Source organism: Dromiciops gliroides, chromosome 6 (assembly GCF_019393635.1).
Source record: "Dromiciops gliroides isolate mDroGli1 chromosome 6, mDroGli1.pri, whole genome shotgun sequence".
NCBI lineage: Eukaryota > Metazoa > Chordata > Mammalia > Microbiotheria > Microbiotheriidae > Dromiciops > Dromiciops gliroides.
The window spans coordinates 22,788,474-22,801,726 of record NC_057866.1 but is presented as its reverse complement, the minus strand read 5'-3'; the positions used below and the strand labels follow the sequence as shown (position 1 = coordinate 22,801,726).

Sequence of the window (13,253 nt, the reverse complement as noted above, 5' to 3'; positions counted from 1 at the left end):
AAAAAATCATCCTAACAGCATCCTGCTGTGCTACAGTTTCTGCTATGAGTAACATGCCAATATCGATAAAAGGGACTAAAGGAGACTATAAAAGGTCACTGGTTATAATGTAACCACCAGGCAAGGCAAAATATTTTGATAATAGGCTTTCAAACACATAAAACATAAAAGCAAACTAGCCATTTTCAGGGCCATTCTTTCTAAATATTTATTGTTTGAGTAACCAAGTGTTAAGAAGTGAAATAATACTTGGAATTGATTGATGGTAATAATCATTAATATAACTCCCTCAATTCAAGTTAATCAGGTTCTGCTGTGCCACTTATTGCCTACTTAATTATGTCTGTCACAATTAAAATACTTAAAAAGCATTTCTGTATCTGTCAAGAAGTAAATTCTAGTTTTCTGAGATGTGTGTAAATAGCAAATCTTAAGCTACCTTGCTCCTGGATCCCATCTTTGTGGTACAGATATTCACTTTTAAATGCCTTTGCAAAGTTATGCCAACAGTTTCAGACACTGTATTAGAAATGTAGCCCTACTTATTTCTCAGCATGTTCATTTCTCCAAAGGGCAATATCACGTTGTTTGGAGCCTATATCTCCCTGTATCACACATGCTGAAAATGCAGCAGGCACTCACAGCCCACCTCTACTAGTGACAGATACAGAGCTTCCTCTGTTCCATGTCCAATTTAGGCTGGGTCACCCTCCTAAGGCAGCTGGGGGAGAAAGGGTTTCGGGGTACTGGTGCCTGGGAGGGACTCAACAGATTGGTGCTGGACACAGTGTGGGCACCAAACTGGTTGTTTCAGCTCAGAACTCCTGCAATTCAAGGTCTCTACCAGTGGCATAATTTTCAAAAATTTTATTTTAGATTTTTTTCACTGTTTCAAGTTAGCATACATTTTATTTAGAATTTTATTTCCCCAAATTACATATAAAATACAAATTTTGACATCAATTTAAAAAAACCTTTGTGTTCCAAACTCTCTTCTTCCCTCCTTCCCCACTTAGCATACATTTTAGTAACAAGAACAATTCATATCTCCAAAAGTATTTTAAAGTTTGTGAAGCACCTTTCCTCAGAAAAGTCCTGCAAAGCTGAGGTTTTAAATGGAGGATTGCAATTTCTGTCAGTTTTAATTTTTCATTCACTAACATTTTCATCGCTTCTTGCTATTCCTAAGGATTTCGGTAAGCTGCAATTTAAATCTAACTCCTTTGAATTTTCTGAATTTTAGAGATAAAATCCTCCTATATAATTAAGATTTAGGGGGAAAAAAGGACTTAACTAAGGCTATTGGCTTAGAAAATGTCTCCAGCCCAGAATACACGCTTTTAAAGTAATATTTACATAAATATTAATAATGGGAAAAATCTATCACATATAATATCTAAACCACTTAACATTGGATACATTTGTAAGTGGGAAAAGCTTGACTTTTTTATTTCTAAATTTAAAGAACTTTTTTTGGGGGGGGGCAATGAGGTTAAGGGACTTGCCCAGGGTTGCACAGTTAGTAAGTTGCACAGTTAGTAAGTGAGTGCCAAGTGTCTGAGGCCAAATTTGAACTCAGGTCCTCCTGAATCCAGGGCCAGTGCTTTATCTACTGAGTCACCTAGATGCCCTTTTGATTCCTAAATTTAACAAAAACAAAAATGAATATTTAATTGTATACAATTTCAAACAAAAAGCATTAATGACAAAGTCATTAAGAATATAAAATGATTAGTAAAGAATGTTAATTTTTAAGTACATCTAATGAGGACTAATAAGTAAAAAACAATACAATCTATTGTATCTAAATTATATTAAGGGGGCAGCTAGGTGGCGCAGTGTTGATAAAGCACTGGCCCTGGATTCAGGAGGACCTGAGTTCAAATCCTGCCCGAGACACTTGACACTTACCAGCTGTGTGACCCTGGGCAAGTCACTTAACCCCCATTGCCCCGCAAAAACAAAAAACAAACAAACAAGAGAATTTAAATTATATTAAAAATTCTCTACTAGTAAATGACAGTAGGTCCAAAGTCTGAATGGCTAAATGTGCTCTGAATTTAAAAAAAAAGGAGGGGGGGACCCAGCTAGATGGCGCAGTGGATGGAGCACTGGCCCTGGAGTCAGGAGGACCTGAGTTCAAATCCAGCCTCAGACACTTAACACTTACTAGCTGTGTGACCGACCTTGGGCAAGTCACTTAACCCCAACTGCCTCACAAAAAAATAAATAAATAAATAAAAATAATAAAAAAAATTTAAAAGGGGGGGGAGGGGAAGAAGGTGGGGAGAGGAAGGGCAGGAAGGAAGGAGAGAGGATGGGAACAGAAAAATGAACTGAATTGACAGCTTAATCTAAGTCATTAAATAGATATGGAATTAATGCTAAAAATATACTTTTACTTATGGATTAGTGGGGGGAAAAAAATCACCTAAAAAAGATGAGCAAGCAGCATCTTTTCTCCCTAGAGAAATCAACTCTTGCAACTCAAATGAAAGCACTCATTTAAACTTTTAAAATATTTCTATAGCACTTCAATACTAAGTGCTAATGCTTTATTTTGGGAGGTCCAGACCTAACTCAGTGTAAGAAAATCCTCCCTACCATGTAATTGTGTTTGAAAGTTGACTGTACCAATTGAGAAATTGCTGTGCCCACTGTCACACAGCCAGTAAGAGATATAACTTAAAATCTGCCTTCCAGGCCAGGACCCCCCCACTGCCTCTCCATTACCAAACTCTGAGGGAGTATGTCGATTTCAACCAAGTACTCCAATTATAGCCCTGGCCCATGGATACCACTTTTCTCTTACAGATCTGCACTATGCCTACCATTCCACCTGACAGTCCCTACACCTCCTAATCAAACGTCAATTGTTCACTGTACAATCAACGAGGGTTTATAGAAGAAGGTGGGACAGAACATAATGCATTGCATTTAGTAGCTTTTCCTGTAAGTGTTCACTGAGTGAGGAAGGAGAGCACTCTGGGTCACTGGATCAAGGAGCCTTTCAGGGACCCTGAAGAACAGTCAGGACTTAGATAAGCAGAGAAGGGCTCATGATGTGAACAACAGACTCAAACTTGGTTATGACAAAAAATGTGTAAGTTAAAGAATGGGAGTTAAGCTTGGAGGGGTAGTCAGACTAAGGGCCCTAAATTCTAAACTAAGAAATAGGGACTTTATGCTTTAGACACTTGGGAGCAATATCTGTAGACCTTAATTCAGCTGTGATCCATCCAATGGACTGGAGTGGGGAGAAGTTGGAGGGAATTAGATTAGTTGAGACAACTGCAATAGTAATGGCAAAGGGACTTGAGGCCCTAAGAGACCTGGAAACAAAATCCACCTGACATTTAGTAAGCAAGTCACTTTAGCTCTAGGACCCTCCATTTCTTCATCCCTTTATAAAAGAGGGATGTCTGTAGTACCTACAGTACGGGTAAGTTGAGGATAAAATGAGATACTGTATGTAACCCTTTATGAACATCCTGAGGGTGGTAGCAGTTCTCCAGAACACAATCCTTCACGATCCCTTTTTTATGAATGGGTTGGACCATTTTCCAGAGAAAGCCCAAGTTAGCAATTCTCTTCTCTAATCTCATGCCTATTTGGCATACATCTTACCTCATACAGTGAGTTATCTTTTAATGCACACATGCCCTACATTTTCAATCCTTTGGGGATAGAGATCAGGTCTGAGTCTTTTATCCATTTTCCCTACAGCATTAAGCACAGACCTTATCTACCTTGCAGAGTATATTCTGTGCTCAGTAAGTGTCTACTGAGCAAATGGATCTTTATGATAGAGGATACTGCTATGAATTGACTCCAGTGTGATCATTCCACTATGTTTTTATGAGGGTTCATTTTCCTTTGAATACCCTTTTTTTAAAAACACAAGCCCTGGAAAACTTTTTTTTAGCAGTGGATGAAATTTAGTAAATAAATAAAACATTAGGCTTGAACATCCCATTATATTTCAACAGTGTACCTCTGCTAACTGGTAAAATCTTATCCCTAAACTTAATATGAAATATGCTTCAATTCTGTGGACTGGAATTACAATTTTCCAGCTCTTTAACAGTACAAGAAAAATTAAGATCTGAGAGCGTAATTCCCCAAGGTACATTTAGCTAGTACTACCATGTTTTCTGGCAGCAGAATTTTAGCTTTTCCAATTACTTAAATTTTAAATAAGTATTAAATGAAAGAAAATATTTCATTATTTTGGGAGTTCTCTCAACATTAAATTTGCCTCAAACTGGTTGAGCTGTAGAAGTCAGTGATGAGTTGGAAAGAAAGCAAAGATTTTTGAATTTTTATTTTATAGGTAGTATTAAAACAGTAAGACAACTATAATCGACCAAACTTATTAGTTAATTCTTTTTTTTTTTTTTGCCGGGCAATGGGGGTTAAGTGACTTGCCCAGGGTCACACAGCTAATAAGTGTCAAGTGTCTGAAACTGGATTTGAACTCAGGTACTCCTGAATCCAGGGCCGGTGCTTTATCCACTGAGCCACCTAGCTGCCCCTACTAGTTAATTCTAATGGAGAATTATTCTAGAAAGATAAAAAGGGGAAAAAAGCCCAATAATCAAATCTGTACCTGTTGCTTTGACAGTGGTAGGTCGAGTCGGCATAACTGGTTTGGGGGGATTCTGAACAGTAACTTTCGGAACGTCCAGAACAACTTCCTGTACATCTGAAAGGAACAGTAAAGAAAACTCAGACTACAAAGGATGGCACCTAAAAATTCTGCCCCAAACCAAAGAAACCACTCAAATAACACGACTTAGGGCATAAAAATTAGTTCCTTACTTTTAAAAATTGTTTAAAATTTTGATCGTTATTGTTTTGACATCACCTTCATTTCTGAAGGTATCCCTCTTCTCTCTCCTACCCAGCAAGCCATCCCTTGCTAAAACTAAAAGAGGAAAATAAAGGAGTTATCAACAAAGTCTGATAGTATATGGCATGTTTCACACCCACAGTCCCAGCACACGATTCTAGAATAGAGCTCCTTACATTCATCATATTAACTTAGGGATTTCCAAATAAGAAGGAAAAAGCATTACAAATTTTTGATCCAAACCTGTTATCTCATCATTGTCTGGAAGCCCTAGAGTGCACAATTCTTTCCCAGATGCAGATCTCAGGTTGCCCGTAACTTTATAGTCTTAGAGAGCTGCCTGGAGCAGTGACAGATTAAGGGATCAGCCCATGATCACAAAACTAGTCAAGAGGCAAGACTTGAATCCAGAATTTTCCAACTGGCCCTTTACCCCACTCCCTCTCCCTCCACAGGCCAAGCTGCTTCTCATTTAAAAATTATGGCATTCAAAAATGTAAAAGTGTAATTAATTCTTTTAAGGGTTTCTCTCCATCGCAGCAGCTATTCCATCTCAAAAACAAGATAATCCATTTCTCAGAGTCATACACACCAAATCTAAAATCAGAGGTACCCCAGTTTGAATCTGTGACAAGCTACTTAACTCATCTGTAAAACGGGTGGGTCAGACTAAATAACTTCTGAAGTCTCTTTCCACCCTAAATCTACAGTTTTTAAAAGAATATTATTGTTTTCTAAGTAGCCTGGCAGGGAGTACGCCCAGCACCAAAGTTCATTAGTCGTCTAATATCGCCTGAGGGGGTGGGTGGCAGGTAGGCGCTGGCGACCCCCATCGGGAAATCAATTCCGCTTTTCTGGGAAGGTTCCATTTTTGACACTGCTGCCAATCAGGCTTTGGCTGAATCGGCCCCAACGAGCATTCGTCTGCTAGACGCTCGCACGAGGCGAGGTGCCGGGGTGCTGGGGTGGCCGGGGAGCCGAGGGCCAAAACACAAAACAGGCCTGGAAACAATCCTTGCGATCCACGGGCTGCAGGCCGGCGCCCCCAGTCATCCTCCGAGGACAGGCGAGGAGGCCCCGCGGAGCGACCTTGCCCGAGTCACTTCCCTCGGCCACACCAGAGCTCGGCCTAGCTCCCTCCCAGCCCTAGCTCGGGGCCCCAGACACGAGCAGCGCGGGCGGCAGAGCCGGCAGGGGCGGTCGGGGGCAGCCGGCTGTTGGTCCGGTCCTCGCGCACCCGCAGGACTCCCGGCGGGGGGCCGCGCTCCTTCCCAGGCCGTGATGGCGCCCCTGGGCTCGGCGACATCTGGCGAGTCCCTCGGGGAAGGCTCCTTCCTGGCCCGAGGCCAGCCGCGGGGCGGCTGCTGCTGCTGCTGCTGCTGCGGCGGCTTCTCCCTGCCCGCCCGGACCCCGGACGTCTTTCTTTCCCTCCCTCGCCCTCCACCCCTTCAGGCCCTGCCCTGGAGCTCCGGGCCGGACTAGGCCCCAAGCCCCGGACTCGAGTTTGAGGTGTCCCCGGTGGAAGCGCGCTCAAGGCGGGCTGTGACTCCTACTCGGGGCCGAGGCTTCGCGCGGCCTTTCCTTACCTTCCAAGGGCGAGTCCTCCAGGGAGGTCGCCACGGTGGCCGGCGTCACCGCTGCCGCCAGGGCAGGGGTCGGGGCCGGGACTGGAGCTGGAGCTGGAGCTGGGACCGGAGCAGGGGCCGAAGTCGAAGCCGGAGCCGGAGCCGGAGCCGGAGCCGGAACCGGAGTTGGGACCGGGGTCGGAGCTGGAGCCGGAGCCGGAGCCGGGGCCGGGGCCAGGGCCAGGGCCGGGGTCGGGGTCGGGGCCGGGGCCGGGGCCGGGGCCGAGGCCGGGGCCGGAGCCGGAGCCGGGGCCGGGGCCGGGGCCGGAGCCGGGGCCGGAGCCGGGGCCGGGGTCGGGGCCGGGGCCGGGGCCGGGGCCGGGGCCGGAGCCGGGGCCGGGGCCAGGACTAGAGCCGGCGCCGGGGCCGGGGCCGGGGTCGGGGTCGGGGTCGGAGCTGGGGCGGAAACGGCCGCGTCAGCCTCAACCTCAGCTTCGGGCTCCGCGTCGCGCCCAGCGGCGCCGCTGCGAGGTCCCGGCGGGGAGAGCTGCAGGATAGGCCTCCGGCCGGGGACCGCCCGCGACTTCTTCCCCATCGCGAGCCTCCGCGCGAGCCGCCACCCGCGTCAAGGCAGCCGGCAGGGGGAGGGCAGGCGGCGTTGGCACGTCCGCACGCGATCAATATTCATGACCTACTCCCCGCCCCCCAGGCCCGCCGCGCCTAACCGGCTCACCAGAGCGCACGCGCCAGCCCCAGGGGGCGGGGCCGGCCTCAGTCGAGTCAGCCATTGGCTGATGGAAGGAATCTCTGTTACGTAACACACTCCTCCTGCAATAGAGGGACCAATGACCTCTCCGAGTCCTTAAATTCCCTTATGTAAGTATTTTGGGTCCCTGTCTGCTTCTACTAGTTAGGTGCTGGTGTCTCTCCCTTTGGGTGTAAGCTCCTTGAGGGGGAAACGATTTCACTTCTACCTTTGTATTCTCAGGACCTAGAACCACCCCTGACACAAAATGGGGGACAAATATAAATGCTTGTCAATCAATCAAGCAAGTTATTAAGGTCCTACTATGTGCTGGGCGGTATCAAAGGCCTTGCTTGGTCAGATCAACGAACCAATGTTTCTGTTCCTGGCATTTCTCCCGGAGTTGGGGCAGCAAACACCCTATCAGCCTTTCCTCACTGTTTCAGAAGCCGTACTGGCTCTCATATAGATGACCAAATTCCAGTGGGATCAGCAGATTAAGGCAAGAATCTTGCCAGCAAGAAGAGGGAGCCCCCCCCCCACCCCACTACCTCAGGATTGTCACAGGACAACCTGTTTCCTTTTCCTTTATATAAGTGGACAGTGGAGGCATCCTTGCACTCTCTGGCCATATGACTGGGAAGGCAGACCCTGCCCTGCCCCCCCCCCCATTGTAAATCTCAGCTGGAATGGAACCAACACCAGGTGCTTTGCTACAGGAGAGGAGTCTCTCCTCTTCAGTTGGAAGTTCAGCTAGAAAAGGAACCTGAGGTATATAGTCAATGGCTTCAATGGTTGATGATGGTCTGTTGTTTTTAGCCCATCTCTCCAGGATCACATCCTTATCACTAACCACAGTGCCTCCATCAGCACCAAGTAGCTGAGATGCACCAGACATCTTTAGCCCATAAATAGTCTTCTGGCCTCAGACATTTACTACAGACATACACTCTTACTCCGGGCCAGGTCACTTCACCCAGTTTCCTCATCTGTAAAATGTTCTAGAGAAGGAAATGGCAAACTGATCCAGTACCTTTGCAGAGAAAACCCCAAATGGGGTCACTAAGAGTTGGACACAACTGCAAGAAATGAACTTGAGAAATAACATGGTAAAGTAAATGAAGAATCAGCCTCAGAATGAGGAAGGCCTGAGTTCAAGTCCTGCCTTGGACTCATAGCTACACCTTTCAGTACCCTAGGCAACCCACCAAGACTATAGATTTCAAATTCACAGTTGATTTGCAGTTGCTTTTCCCAAACCAATGAAATCACAAGTCTGGTACCACCAAAAAAAAAAGTACACCTGAGAAAACTGTCAGCGATATTGCTCCTGGTCCTAGAGCATCAGAGACAAAAGGTAACATTAAACAATAGATAACAGAGATCACATCAGAAACAGAATCCGAACAAAAGTAATGACTAGCATTTATAGTGTTTTATTTGAGGTTTGCAAAGTGTTTTACAAATGTTCTCTCATTTGATCTTTTTTTTTTTTTTTTTGTGGGGCAATGGGGGTTAAGTGACTTGCCCAGGGTCACACAGCTAGTAAGTGTCAAGTGTCTGAGGCCGGATTTGAACTCAGGTCCTCCTGACTCCAGAGCCGGTGCTTTATCCACTGCGCCACCTAGCTGCCCCATCATTTGATCTTTAGAACTCAGTTATTTTTCATTGTGCTGGAAGAGGACCAAAATGAAACCACTATGTCAGGGTTAAGGTACAGTGTGTCTGACTGTGGCTGATCAGACCGATGTGAGCTCAGAAGGCTCTCCCACCACAGGTCAGGCAGATAATCGGTTGGAGCATTTGGGATGGAGATGTCTCTAGATTTGTGCATCTCGTGTTTCTTTTGAGCTACTGCAGTTCTGCTTTGCTCTTAAGAGTACATTGGCTTTTCTGAGGCAGGAATGCCGTGCTGGATGGTCCTGTGCCAGTGTCCCCTATATGTCACAAACAATCCCAGAGCTCTTCAGAGAGACCTTGAGAGTGTCCTTGTGCCGATCCTTCTGATCTTTGTGTGAGTTCTCTGTGAAATAGTCTTTTAGGTAAAAGTGCATTTGGCATCTGAGCTTCGTGGCCAGCCCATAGGAGTTGCACCATTGGCAGTAGTTTGCATTCTTGGCAGTTCAGCTAGAGAGAGGATCCATGTATGGTACCTTATCTTGCTGGGTAATCTTCAGACTCTTCCTAAGACAATTAAAATGCAAATGATTCCGTTTCCTGGCATGGTGCTGGTAGACTGTCCAGGTTTCACAGACATGTAGTAATGAGGTTGGCACAATTGCTCTGTAGACCTTCTTTGTGTTAGGCAGTCTAACATCTCTTCTCTCCGGCACTTTCCTTCAGAGCTTCCCAAACATTGAACTAGCTCTGGCAATTCATCATCTACAACCTTGTGAGGAAGATGCTATTATTATTATCACCCCCATTTTACTGAGGAGAAAATGAGGTGAACAAAAGGTTCAGGCAGCTAGTAAATGTCTGAGGCCAGATTTAAATGTAGTGTTCTTAACTCCAAGCCCAATACTCTCTCCACTTCTCCACTTAGCAATCCTATTAACCCGCCACTCCACCAGCATTTGTTAAGTACCTTATGTTTCAGGAATGGAGCTAGGACCAGGGAATAAAAAAATAGTTTCTGTACTCAAAGTGCCGATATATGTTAATTTCAGGGTGGAGGAAGCATATGTACCTGTAGAGTACACTGAGGTTCATGTGATGTTTGAACTGAACTTTGAAGGAGACTGGTCATTCAAATCAGTGGAGATAAGGGGAAGTGCATTCCCAGCCAGAGGCACATCAAGTGGAAAGCCAGTCGATGGGAAATGGAATGTCATCCCAATTCCAAGTGCAGATGAACTCCAAGGTTTTCTTTGGCTCTACAATTCTGTATTCGGTGACAAAGACAAGAGGAGTCATACATAGCTGTTTGTTAGTCTCTCCAAACCAACCTTTACACAGCTGTCGTCACTGCTTGGTACATTCTGGATCTATCCAATGGCATGTAAACTCCTTTGAGGCAGCAATTATTGCCTTTTTGTCTTTAAACCAGCCTAGGACTGCATTGCAAAACGTAGGAATTTAAGTATTTGCTGAACTGAGACCATGGCAGATGAAGATCAGTTGAAGTAATTGGGGATATTTTGTTTCTCTTCAGTTGTTTCAGTCATGTTGAACATCTTTTCCTGGTTGACCTTTACAATAGGATCAATAGCATGGGGAGGCTTTTCCTAAGATAGAGCTGAGCCTGATTGGCTTCTGGCTTCCCTGACGCAACTTGCTGGCCATCTAATGGAATAAAAAGCCCTCTGCATGAAAATGGATGATTTTGATTACATTAAATTAAAAAGTTTTTGTACAAACAGAAGCAAGGCATCCAAAATTAGAAGGGAGGCAGGAAGCTGGGAAACAATTTTTATAGCTAGCACTTTTTTTTTTTGGTGAGGCAATTGGGGTTAAGCGACTTGCCAAGGGTCACACAGCTAGTGTTAAGTGTCTGAGGCTGGATTTGAACTCAGGTCTTCCTGACTCCAGGGCCGGTGCTCTATCCACTGCGCCACCTAGCTGCCCCGAGTACTTCTGATAAAGGCCTCATTTCTAAATTGTATCAGGAACTAAATCAAATTTATAAGAATCCAAGTCATTCCCCAATTGAGAAATGGTCAAAGGATATGAACAGGCAGTTTTCTCATGAAGAAATCAAAGCTCTCTATTGACATATGAAAAAATGCTCTAAATCACTACTGATTAGAGAAATGCAAATTAAAACAACTCTGAGGTACCACCTGACACCTATCAGATTAGCTAATATGACAAAAAGAAAATAAATATTGAAGAAACTGTAGAAAAATTGTAACACTAATGCCTTGTTGGTGGAGCTGTGAACTGATCCAGCCATTCTGGAGAGCAATTTGGAATTATGCCCAAAGGGCTATAAAGCTATGCATACCCTTTGACCCAGCAATACCACTATTCGTTTTTTTTTTTCCCAAAGAGATCATAAAAAAGGGAAAAGGATCCACATGTACAAAAATATTTATAGCTACACTTTTTGTGGTGGCAAGGAATTGGAAATTGAGGGGCTACCCATCAACTGGGGAATGGCCGAACAAGTTGTGGTATATGAATGTAATGGAATTCTATTGTGCTTAAGAAAAGATGAGCAGGAGGAATTCAGAGAAACCTGGCAGAACTTGCACGAACTGATGATGAGTGAGATGAACAGAACCAGGAGAACATTGTACATAGTATGATCAACATTATGTGTTGATTAACTGTGATAGACTAGATTCTTTTCAGCAGTACAAGATAGTTCCAAAGGACTCATGATGGAAAATGCTCTCCAAATCCAGAAAAAAAAAAAAGAACTGTGGAATATGGATGCAGATTGAACCATACTATTTCTTTTGTTTTTCGTGGGTTTTTTTTGAGGTTTTTCCTCCGATTCTTCTCTTATAACATGACTGATGCAGAAATATATTTGTTATTGTACATATATAACCTATATTAGATTACTTACTGTCTTGGGATGGGGGGAGGGAGGGAGAAAAATTAGAAACTAGAAATCTCTTAAAAAAAGTTGAAAACTATCGCTACATGTAACTAGAAAATAATAAAATACTTTTATAATTAAAAAAAAAAAGCCCTCTGCATGGGAGTCTAAGCCCCTCAGAAGTGGGGGATTTCTGAAGACCATAAGAGTAGTCCCATCTTTTACTTTATCCAGCCCCGACAATCAGATTCATTTTGGGTTTATTTTTGGCTGGGTAATGAGGGTTAAATGACTTGCCTAAGGTCATACAGCTAGTATCAAGTGTCTGAGGCCGAATTTGAACTCAGGTCCTCCTTAATTCAGGGCTGGTGCATTATTCACTTCGCCACCTAGCTGTCCCCCAGATTAATTTTCATATGGAGATGCAAGGTGCCTAGTTGAGAAGCTAAATGTCATTGGATCTTTGTGACACATTCTCTCTGTGTTAGGACAAATAAAACTTTGTTTTTGTTAACTATTAATATAACTATTATAATAAAATAACTATTAAACTGCCTTTGTTCTGTCCCAGTACTGAATGGCAACTAACAGGGTGCTGGTGTCCCACATCTCCAGAGAGAACTAGGAATAATGGGTGGATGTTACTGAGTCTCTGTTTCTTTAGCTAAAAAATGAGGGAGGACTAGAAGTGCTCAGGTACCTTTCTAGATGAAAATTCTATGACTGGAATTCCTTCCATCTGTGATAAATGGACAATCACTTCTTCAAGGTCCCTCTACATTCACAATCTCCCTCTAGCCCCTTGGCTCCCTTTTGAATGTTCTGCTTCCTCTATTAGAATATAAACTCCTTGAAGGCAGACTCCCAATGCTTGGCACCGGGTAAGTGTTACTTATATAAATGCAATCTGTCAATCCTTTCCCCTCCCCCTTTTAGGCACAAGTCCTTCCCCGAATGGGGTTTATGCATTGCCTGATGCTTGAAAGGCCTCTAAGAGGGAACAAAGCCTTTGATCCCACGGCTGGAAGGTAAAGATCTAAAGCACCAGTACCTGATTGATAAACACGTCAATTCTCAACATCACTAAGATGTACCCCATCATTTAACCAATGCGTGTCAGTGTCTGAGAACCTTTTTGGCTTCTTACCTAAAGCACAAGTACAATCAATTTGGCTTTGATTATGGCCCTGAAATGAAGATCTTGGAGAATATAAAAACAAATCTAAAATATGCACAGAAATCAAAGTATACACAGCTAGTTTCTTAAAAGATGATGATGAATACATTTTAAAATACTAAGTAAAATCACAGCAGATTTTCCCATCTTCTTCTTTCAAAATCTCGAGGCCTGAATGCCTCTGACGAGGGAGGGTTACATTTTGGTCCAGCCCTTAGTTGGACTTAAAGAAATCAATCAATGAATGACTCACACACACCCAGCCTAGTTATAGTAGATCCAGACAGTACACTGTGACAACTGAATGTAGAAATTCATTGTTTCTACATAAGCTGGACTTTGAAACTTGCAATATTATAAAACTGAGAGTTCTTTTCAAATTTGGCTTCAGGGTCAAATCAGAACATGTCTCTTCAAACACCTCA

General features: G+C 44.0%; 1 protein-coding gene across 5 annotated transcripts in view; it reads right to left on the bottom strand.

The window, feature by feature from the left end:
* FNBP4 (formin binding protein 4) overlaps nucleotides 1-7,062 on the bottom strand; it is a 28,123-nt gene extending 21,061 nt beyond the window's left edge. Inside the window, exons 1-3 of one of the 5 annotated variants that reach the window (XM_043969979.1) lie at nucleotides 6,846-7,062; nucleotides 6,439-6,659; nucleotides 4,610-4,705 (exon numbers count right to left, since the gene is read on the bottom strand). In XM_043969979.1, the coding sequence (XP_043825914.1) occupies nucleotides 4,610-4,705; nucleotides 6,439-6,659; nucleotides 6,846-7,012 (484 nt within the window). In that variant the 5' untranslated portion in view covers nucleotides 7,013-7,062. Of the gene's footprint in view, nucleotides 1-4,609; nucleotides 4,734-4,821; nucleotides 6,211-6,438; nucleotides 6,660-6,796 lie in introns of those variants that run through there. The other 4 variants (XM_043969978.1, XM_043969981.1, XM_043969976.1 and 1 more) reach the window with 4 other exon arrangements.
* Nucleotides 7,063-13,253: the final 6,191 nt, after the last annotated feature.